This window comes from Eimeria necatrix, genomic scaffold (genome assembly GCF_000499385.1).
Source record: "Eimeria necatrix Houghton genomic scaffold, Enh_scaff13, whole genome shotgun sequence".
NCBI lineage: Eukaryota > Apicomplexa > Conoidasida > Eucoccidiorida > Eimeriidae > Eimeria > Eimeria necatrix.
In genome coordinates, this window is record NW_013652052.1 from 95,001 (window position 1) to 105,000 (window position 10,000).

Sequence of the window (10,000 nt, forward strand, 5' to 3'; positions counted from 1 at the left end):
CCTGCTTCGCAGCTCCCTGAGGCAAGTGCCAAACCCTAAACCCTAAACCCTAAACCCTAAACCCTAGACCCTAGTGCGTCAGCGCCTTTGCTGCCTCACAGAGTTGCTGCACTGCTGCATTGCTGGGCTCTGCGCCTCCAGCTCCCTGCCCAGGCCCCGGATCTAGGGTTTCGGGTTTAGGGTTTAGGGTTTAGGGTTTAGGGTTTGCTGCTGCAGGTCTATGACTCCAAATTGTCTTCTCGCTCCTACCTGTCCCAGCCGGGCCTCTTCAGTGCAGAAAGGCTTCTGGGGGGCCCCTCAGGGTCTAGGCCTGGGAGAAGGGGGCCCCCCTAACCAGGGGGCCCCCCTTACCCATGGGGGCCCCCTGTTCCATGGGGGCCCCCCTGACCCATGGGGGCCCCCCCTGCTGTGCCCTCTGACCCAGGGGCCCCCCTGAAAAGGGTGGACTTTGAGGGGCCCCCGCATGCAATTCACAGGGGGGCCCCCTGCATGCAACTTAGTAATGGGGCCCCCTACATGCAAATGATCTCGTGGGGGGCCCCCTCAGGTCAAGTGCCTCTGGGGGCCCCCTGCATGCAATTTATCTGTGGGGGCCCCCTGCATGCAATTTATTTATGGGGCCCCCCTGCATGCAATTTATTTATGGGGCCCCCCTGCATGCAATTTATTTATGGGGCCCCCCTGCATGCAATTTATATATGGGGCCCCCCTGCATGCAATTTATTTTCAAGGGCTCCGCAGCTGCCCAGGTGAGAAGACAATTTTGGAACTTTGGGGCCCCTAAGGGCCCCAAAGGGGCCCCATGTGGGGCCCCTGGGGGGCCCCTTTGGGGCCCCACAGGGGCCCCCCATGGAGCCCGCAAGGTCTAAACAGGGACTCTAGAGGGGCCCCATGGGGGCCCCCAAAGAGCCAAATAGGGAATCTTTTGGGGGTCTTTTAAGGGGCTAGAAAAGAGCTCCAGTGCGAACTCCCAAAGGGCCAATATGGGGTCCCAAAGGGCCCCTTGGGGGCCCCCCGGGAGGCCCCCGGGGGCCCCCAGGGGCCCCCGGGGGGCCCCAGGGGGCCCCCCGGGGGGCCCCAGGGGGCCCCCCGGGGGGCCCCTTGGGGGCGCTCAAGGTCACTTAAGGGGCAAATGCCCGTCTTATTGGCTTAGCCTTGCTTGGCCCTGCTCTTCAGATTTTGCTCTGGTGGGATGCAGCTTGCTGGCTAGCTAGCCAGCTAGCTAGCTAGCTAGCTGGCTAGCTAGCTGGCTAGCTGGTGGCCTTTGCTTGGGTAGCTAGGCTGGCTAGCTAGCCGAGGCAGCAGCTAGCTGGCCAGCTAGCTGGCCGGCTAGCTAGCTGGCCCGACGCAGCTAGCTGCGAACCCTCAGAGCCAGCTGCGGCCCCACAGCTTGGCTTGCTGCAGCAAGACAGCCAGCAGCAGGCGGGCCGGCTGGCTAGCCAGCTAGCTGTCCAGCTGGCTGGCTAGCTAGCCAGCCAGCTAGCTAGCTAGCTAGCTAGCTATAAAACCCACTTCTTTCTTGTTCAGAGAACGACCCAGAGAGGCCTTAACCCTCCTAAGTTATATGCCACATGCTGAGGGCTGCTGCGAGCCAAACCCTAAACCCTAAACCCTAAACCCTTGAGTGTCTGGCGCTGCAGCTGCTTCCATTTAGTGGGGCCTTGCTGGTGCTGCAGCGCGCAACGCTGGCAGGCCTGGGATCGTGTGGGATCGTTTCCGGGGATCGATCCCACATCGATCCCCATAGTTAAGCTGCAGCCCCAAGAGCGGCCGCTCAGCTAGCCAGCTAGCTAGCTAGCTAGCAACAGCTGCAGTAGCAGCTGCAGCAGCGAGCTAGCCACGGCCAGCTAGCTAGCCGTGGCTAGCTAGCTACGGCCAGCTAGCCACACCAGGTGCCAGCTAGCTCTAGCTAGCCACAGCTAGACGCAGCTAGCTAGCCGCGGCCAGCTAGCCACAGTAAGCTGCGGCTAGCCATGCCCAGCTAGCTGCGGTTAGCTAGCTAGCCAAGCCGGGACACTGGAAGCACTGCTGCACTTGAGGCTAAACCCTAAACCCTAAACCCTAGACCCTAAAGATGAAGAAATAGAGGCAACTGGAAGCTGCTGATTCTGAAATAACAGCTCCTAAACCCTAAACCCTAAACCCTAAACCCTAAACCCTAAACACAATACGCTGAACCCTTGACTGCAGCAAAAGTTCGACTGAGGCGCATGCAGCCCCATGGCCCGCCAATCAGCCCAGGCCTCTGATCTAGGGTTTAGGGTTTAGGGTTTAGGGTTTAGGGTTTAGGGTTTAAATTTTAGGATTTGGTGGTCCTACATTACATCTAGACCTCAAAATGATTAGCCCAGCGTGAGGTGTATAGACACCTCGAAGGAGTTTGCTGCCTGCACGAGCGGATCGTGTTCTTAGGGTCTAGGGTTAACCATTTAGGGTTTAGGGTTTAGGGTTTAGGGTTTAGGGTTTAGGGTTTAGGGTTTATTTCAATCTCTCCCTGCTCCAGCAGGAGCGTATAACGCTAAGCAAGCCGCGGGTGGTGGCGCTGCTTCGGCTGTAGGAACGCCGCAGCAGCAGCAGCAGCAACAGCAGCAGCAGCAGCAGCAGCAGCAGCAGCAGCAGCACGAGCAGCAGCAGCTTCTGCTGCTGCATCGTCTGCAGCTGCCGCTGCTGCATCGGCAGCAAGACCTTTCCCCAGCCCTATCCGGGCAGCACTGAACAGCAGCAGCAGCAGCAGCAGGTGCTGCTGCTGCTGCTGGGCTTGCTGGGCCCAACTGGAGAAGATGTTCGCGCTGCAGTCCCTACCTTGCAGAAGCTGCTCCTGTGCATCAGCAGCAGCAGCAACGGCAGCAGCAACAGCAGCAGCAACAGCAGCAGCAACAGCAGCAGCAAGTGCAGCAGCAGCAGCAGCAGGTGGTCTGCCTGAGCAACGGGTTTTCCTTCATCATGTGAACGCAGGAGTCTCTACAGAGCTGCCGCTGCAGCAGCAGCAGCTGCTGCCGCGGCAGCAGCAGCAGCAGCTGCTGCTGCCGCGGCTGCAGCAGCAGCAGCAGCTGCTGCCGCTGCTGGGGCTTCCGTTTGCTGCTGCAGCTCGCCGGCTGCTGCGGCACCGCGTGTCGCAGTCAGCAGCAGAAGCTGCTGCAGCAGACAACCCTGGGCTGTACAGACACTGGCCCCACCTGCTGCTGTACGCCCCCCCCCTCCCCGCCGGCGCAGCAGCCAGCAGCAGCAGCAGCAGCAGCAGCAGCAGCAGCAGCAGCAGCAGCAGCAGGCGGGACCAGCCGCCGGAAGTGCTGGCAGCAGCAGAAGAGCAGCTGCTGCTGCGCGGCAGCTGGGCGGGGAGGCCCCTGGCAGACACCCCAGCAGCAAATTTAAAGCCCCAAAATAAAAACGCATGCAAAGATTTAATTCACCTTTTGATGCTGCAGGAGGTGAAGAAGCTGCAAAAGGAGAGAAGCTTCAGAGTCAGCTGCTGCTGCTGCTGCTGCTGCTGCTGCTGCTGCTGCCGGTAGCGGCTGCTTCTTCTGACAGTAGCTGCTGCTGCTGCGGGTAGCATTTGCTTCTGCTTATAGTAGCTGCTGCTGCTGCTGCTGCTGCTGCTGCGTCCCGTAGTAGTATTTGGTGCTGCTGCTGTTTATTGCAGCGTCTAACTCCCAGTTAGCAAGTTGCTGCTGCTGCTGCTGCTGCTGCTGCTGCTAGTACTTGGAGTTGCCGCTGCAGCTGCGCTGAGCCATCTTACGGGCTGCTGCTGCTGCTAGTTCTGCTTCTGCTGCGGCTGCTGCTCAGCCCGCCTTACCTAAGCGCTGCTGCTACTGCTGCTGCTGTTGCTGCTGCTGCTGCTGTTGCTGCTGCTGCTGCTGCAGCTGCCGCATTTTGGCCCTGGAGATTTGGTCGAAGTGCAATACGAGTTAAGTCGCTCGCAGCAAACCGTCGCCACTTTTCAGGGTGAGCTGAAGCTCCAAGGGTTTAGGGTTTAGGGTTTAGGGTTTAGGGTTTGGGGTTTAGGGTTTCGGGTTTAGGTTTAAGGGTTTAGGGCTTCCGGTTTGCTGTTTTCCCAAGCGCTGCTTCTCTGCTTCCTCTGCTTTCTCTTTCTATCCCCGCAAACCCTAAACCCTAGCTTGCCTAAACCCTAAACCCTAGCTTTCTTAAACCCTAAACTGTAGCATTCCTAAACCCTAAACCCTAGCGTTTCTAAACTCTAAACCCCCAAACCCTTGCCCGTTTAAACCCTAAACCCTAGCTCTCTTAAACCCTAAACCCTTGTCCGCTCAAACCCTAAACCCTAGCTGGCCCAAACTGAAAGCCCCCGCCCGCCTCAAGCCCAGGCCGTGGGCCCCCCAGCCCTGGCCCCCCCAAACCCTAAACCCCAAACCCTAAACCCTAAACCCTAAACCCTTTTTGCTGCAGGCTACGTGGTGAGCATGCGGCAGCGGTCTTTGAACTCTTCAGTGGTGCTTCGAAATGGAGTTAAAGGAGTTGCTGTGGAGCAGCGGATTCCCCTGTTCTCCCCGCGGCTGCTGTCTTTCAAGGTACTGCAGCAGCAGCAGCAGCAGCAGCAGCAGCAGCAGCAGCAGCAGCAGGATGGGGCGGGGGGATGGAGGGGGAGAGCTGGACGCTTTTTTGGTTTGCAGCGGGGGAGCAGCAGCAGCTGCTGCCTGTCGTTTAGGGTTTAGGGTTTAGGGTTTGAGCAAAAGGGTTTAGGGTTTGCGAGTTGAGCCTCTTGTGCTGGCGCAGCAGCAGCAACAGCTGCTGGTGCTGCTGCGGCAGCAGCAGTTGGGTTTCTTCACCACATCCTGCTGCCTCTGCCGTACATCCCTGCTCCCCTCGCTGCTGCTGCTGCTCCTGCCCCTGCTGCTGCTGCCGCTGCTGCTGCTGCTGCCGCTGCTGCTGCTGCTGCTGCTGCAGGTGCTGCGCAGCGCAAGCAGCCCCAGCCAGGCCTTCGTGGCTTCGCCGCCGCCGCCGCCCACGAGAGACTACAGGTACAAGTGGAAGTACAATGTGCGTGGGAAGTATGAGCGGCGGCGTGGGACGCACAAACCTGGTGCGTTTTTCGTTTCTTTTTCTCCTTTTTGTTCTTAAAATATAATTAATTTGAGTTTAAAATGCATTTATAAATGTTTAATTGAAAACGGGACAAAAAACGCTTCAAACGGCGCAGAAAAAGCAGCTTTTTAGCGGGTCTTCCTCGGGTGTACGTACACCTGAATTCCCCGCCGCGTGCGGGAGCTGCATGTGTGAAGTCATTTTTAAATTTCTTTTTGAGATAATTGCTGGCGCGTAAATGCAATTAAGAATATTATAATTAAATCTAATTTAATCCAATTTTTTGCAATTAAATGCACTTTTAAACGCTACTAACGGGCTAAGTTGGGCACAAGTACCCCTGGAGAGGCAGCAGCAAAAGGCAGCAGCAGCAAAAGGCAGCAGCAGCAAACTCGCGGATGTCAGCTGGGCAGACATGCAAAGACCAGCAGCAGCAAAAGAGCGGCTCAGACGAAGCTGCTGCTGCTGCTGTTGCTGCTGCTACTACTACTGCTGCTGCTGCTGCTGCTACACTGCTGCTGCTGATGCCTTTCTTGCTGCTTGTGCTGCCGCTACACTGCTCATACCGCCGCCGCCGCCGCCGCCGCCGCTGCTGCTGCTGCTGCTGCTGCTGCTGCTGCTGCTGCTGCTGCTGCTGCAGGTGTGCGGACTGTGGAGCACCGGCTGCGGTCTCGCGTGTCTTCGCTGCTGCACCGCTACATGCGGCAGCGGCTTGCTGCCAATCTGCCGCCTTACGTTTGGGGGGGCCCTTATCCGCGCCTGCGGGAGAAAAGGACAAAAGAGATCCGCGGCGAACTCTACAGGAGAATGCTCGTCTACTCCTTCGTGCGCTGCTGCTGCTGCTGCTGCTGCTGCTGCTGCTGGGGGTGCTGCTGCTGCTGCTGGGAGTGCTGCTGCTGCTGCTGCTGCTGCTGGGGGTGCTGCTGCTGCTGCTGGGGGTGCTGCTGCTGCTGCTGCTGGGGGTGCTGCTGCTGCTGCGGGGGGTGCTGCTGCTGCTGCTGCTGGGGGTGCTGCTGCTGCTGCTGCTGCTGGGGGTGCTGCTGCTGCTGCGGGGGGTGCTGCTGCTGCTGCTGCTGGGGATGCTGCTGCTGCTGGGGATGCTGCTGGGGTTGCTTCTGCTGCTGGTGTTTGACGCTCCTGCTGCTTCTGCCGTTGCTGCTGCTGTTGCTAGTGCGCCTGCTGCTGCTGCTGCTGCTTCTGTTGCTTCTGCTGCTGCTCGCGCTGGTGCTGCTGCTACTTTGCTGTTGCAGTCAGGCTGGTGCAGCTCATGCTGCTGCTGCTGCTGCAACAGCACTGCGACCTTCCCTGCTGCTGTTACTGTGGCGTGCCTGCTAGTTCAGCTGCTGCTGCTGCTGGTGGACTTTCTGGCAGGTTCCTGCTAAGCACTCGTTGCTGCTCAGAGCAGCATCAATAGCTGCTGCTGCTTCTGCTGCTGCTGCTGCTGCTGCTGCTGCTGCAGGATGAACAGCGGCGGAGACAGGAGCGGCTACGCAAACGTCGGGAGAGCCACAAGTTTGGGGTGTATAAGGTGGGGCTCCAAACTGCTGCTGCTGCTCCTGCTGCTGCTCCTGCTGCTGCTCCTGCTGCTCCTGCTGCTCTTGCTGCTCCTTTCGCTTCTGCTGCTCCTGCTGCTGCTCCCGCTGCTCCTGCTGCTCCTTGCTTGTTGTTCCTTTGGTTGCTGCTGCTGGCTGCACTGCTCGCACTGCAGCACTGCAGCTTTTACTGCTTATCATTCTGCTGCTGCTGCTGCTGTTGCTGCTGCTGCAGCTGCGGAGACACCGCGCGACCGCTCTGGAGGTGCTGCCGCCAGACCATCCGCTACATCCGTCTAATGACCCTCCCCTGACTTGAGCTGCAACAGCAGCAGCAGCAGCAGCAGCAGCAGCAGCAGCAGCCGCAGCAACATCAGCACACTGTTGTTGCTAAGCCATGGATAACGGCAAAAGCAGCAAAGCTTAGCCAGAGCTAGCGAGGACAACAGCAGCGGCACTTGCTGCAGCTGCGATAGAGATGCTGCAGCAGCTGCAGCGGCGGTGAAAGAAGCTGCTGCAGCGGCTGCTGCTGCAGCAGAGCCTGCTCCTGCAGCAGAGCCTACTGCAGCAGAGTCTGCTGCTGCAGCAGAGCCTTCATTGACTTGCTGCCTGCTGATTTGCTGCAGCTGATGGGACTACGTATGTTCCAACAACAGCAACTTGCTGCGATCATTTGGCCAGTCTGCGTGTCGGTGCTGCTGCTGCTGCTGCTGCTGCTGCTGCTGCTGCTTTTAGGTGTTTGCTGCGTCTCCAGTTCACTTAAACGGAGGTTCTGGTGCGTGTCCGTATACCCCAGCAGCAGCAGCAGCTGCTGCTGCTGCTGCTGCTGCACGTGCAGAAACTCCAGCAGCAGAAGCAGCAGCAAGAGCAGAGAGGCTTTGTTAGGAGCTGCAGCCCTTAGTGAGATCGAAGCAGCAGATAGTAGCCATTTTCGTTTGCTTCCCCAGCAGCTCAAGCTGCGCTGCTGCAATCAGCAGCTGCTGCTGCAGCTGCTGCTACAGCTGCTGCTGCAGCTGCTGCAGCTCAGCTGCAGTTGAAGCATCTGCAGCTGCTGCTGCAGTTGCTGCAGCTCTTGCTGCTGCAGAGCATGCGCATCACCCTGAAGCAGCAGCAGACTCACTGACATCGCAGCAGAGTTGCTAGTTGCTACTATTGGTGCTGCTGCTACTGCAGCAGCTGCTGCTGCTGCCGCTGCTGCTATGCAGAGCAGCTGTTGTTGATGCTGTTACGCAGAGTGGCCGCTGCTGCTGCTGCATCCCCAGGGCCCTGAGCAGCAGTAGCAGCGCGGCCTGCAGCAGCAGCAGCAGCAGGCCTTGCGGCTGCTGCTCGGAAGCAGCAAGATAGTTTCTTTTTGCTGCTGCCTTCCTGCCCCTGTGTCTCTACCTCTGCAATTTATAATTCTAAAAGTTTGCTGCTGCGCTGCTCTCCTGCTGCTCTCTTTGCTGCTGCTTAAAAGCGCATTTCCTTAAAAAAAGATCCGTTTCATGCACAGCTGCTGCTGCAGCGCTTGCTGCAGCTCTTGCTGCAGCGTTTGCTGCAGTTCTTGCAGCTTCTGCTGCAGCTCTTGCTGCAACTTTTGCTGTAGCTTTTGCTGCAGCTCTTCTTGCAGCTCTTGCTGCAGCTCTTGCTGCAACTTTTGCCGTAGCTTTTGCTGCAGCTGCTTTTTTGCTGCAGCTGCTTTTTTGCTGCAGGTGCTGCAGCACTTGCTGCAGCTTTTGCTGCAGCACTTGCTGCAGTTCTTGCTGCGGCTTTTGCTGCAGCACTTGGTGCAGGAGTTGCTTCTGCTGTTTTCATGTGCTGTTGTTTATCTTTGCTGCTGCAGCGTTTAGCTGTATATGCTGCCCGCAGCAGCAGGTGCAGCAGCAGCAGCAGCAGCAGCTCCCTGCAGCAGCGGCTTCAGCTCCTGGTAAAAGCTTTGGCAAAGGGGGCCAAGCCGCTGCAGCAGCAGCAGCAAATACTTGTCGTCGTGTTCCATTTGCTGCACGCTGCGGTGAATGGAAACTGCCTGCTGCAGCAGCAAGCCTGCTTCTGCCGCTGCAACCTGCGCAGCATACGCGAGGCTCCAGTCTTGCTGCTGCTGCTGCTGCTGCTGCTGCTGCTCTCCTTGCTGCTTCTCGTGCTGCTGCAGCAGCCACTGCGCCTCTGGGAAGTTCTTCAGGCCGCTCTTAAACCATCGGTTCAGGACATGGCGGGGAGGCACAGCGACGCGGCACTGCTTCCTCTGCTGCTGCTGCTGCTGCTGCTGCTGCTGCTGCTGCTGCGGTTTGCTGCTGCAGTCCAGCAGCAGCAGCCGGCGCAGCAGCCGCAGGTACTCCGGCCCCTCGGCCGCGAGCTGCAGCAGCGCCCGCTGCACGCAGCTGATCCCTAGCTCATCCTCTTGTGCTTGCTGCTCGTTCCCTGCTGCCTGCTGCTGCTGCTGCTGCTGCTGCTGCTGCTGAGACGGAGCAGCCGTGGTGGGGGCGGACCTGCTGCGGAGCTCGGGATTGCTGCTGCCGCTGCTGCTGCACACACTTGCTGCAGCAGGTGTGTCTCTTTCAGCTTGTGCGAGCTGCTGCAGCACAGCTGAGCGCATGTCGATTCTGGCGCTGCTGTTGCTGCCGCTGCTGCTGCTGCTGCTGCTGCTGCTGCTGCTGGCTGTTGGCAGCTGCAGCGGTCGCGGCTGCTCTTGCGGCTGCAGCTGCTGCACTACTTGCTGCCGCAGATTCAAGGAAACGCTGCTGCTTGGCTGTGTAAAGCCTTGAGTGGCCTGCTGCTGCTGCTGCTGCTGCTGCTGCTGCTGGATCTGCTGGAGCAGCAGCTGCTGCCTGACCTGACGCTGCAGCAGCTGGCGCTGCTCTCGGCTAGACTGCAGCACCGGCTGCGCGTCTGCTGCTGCGCCCTCAGCAGCAGCAGCAGCAAAAGCAGCAAAAACAGCAACATCAGGGTTGTCTTGCTGCTGCGCGTGCAGCTGCTCCGCTGCTGCTGCTTCCGGGGCCAGCGCCACCCACAGGTTGCTGCTGCAGCGATGTGCTGCAGCAGCAAGCAGCAGCAGCTGCTGCTGCGCTGCACCCAAGTCGCTCGCCCTTATAGGCGACACTCCTTGGCCAGCCAGCTCCACAGGGCTGCCACCCCACACCCGTGCTGCAGCAGCAGCAGTAGCAGCAGCGGGGTGCATGCAACTTCTGCTGCTGCTGCTGCTGCTGCTGCTGCTGCTGCTGCTGCTGCAGACCTGGTCAATGGCAGTCAGCAGCAGCCGCGACAGCCGAATCAGCTCCATGGACTGCCACAGAGCCTCTGCAGCCGTCGTGAGGGGGTCAGCAGCAGCTGCTTCTGCTGCTGCTGCTGCTGCTGCTGCAGGGTCTGCTTCTGGTCCTGCTGCTGCTGCACCCCTGATGCCCACTTGTGCACATAAAGGAGGCCAGCTGTCTTCGTCGATGCTGCTGGCATTT

General features: G+C 59.2%; 2 protein-coding genes across 2 annotated transcripts in view; one reads left to right on the top strand and one right to left on the bottom strand.

Moving 5' to 3' along the window:
• Window positions 1–2,780: 2,780 nt before the first annotated feature.
• On the top strand, window positions 2,781–6,375 carry ENH_00012880 (ribosomal protein L19, putative; the record flags this gene model as incomplete). The annotated part of the gene is made up of 5 exons (XM_013578773.1): window positions 2,781–3,461; window positions 3,861–3,942; window positions 4,405–4,526; window positions 4,903–5,038; window positions 5,681–6,375. The coding sequence occupies 5 exons, from the start codon at window positions 2,781–2,783 to the stop codon at window positions 6,373–6,375; spliced, it is 1,716 nt and encodes a 571-aa protein (XP_013434227.1).
• A 2,022-nt stretch (window positions 6,376–8,397) lies between these two features.
• ENH_00012890 (hypothetical protein, conserved) overlaps window positions 8,398–10,000 on the bottom strand; it is a gene marked incomplete at both ends in the record, with an annotated part of 2,172 nt that continues 569 nt past the window's right edge. Inside the window, one exon of the mRNA XM_013578774.1 lies at window positions 8,398–10,000. This exon is cut by the window's right edge and continues 569 nt beyond it. Within this exon, the coding sequence (XP_013434228.1) occupies window positions 8,398–10,000 (1,603 nt within the window).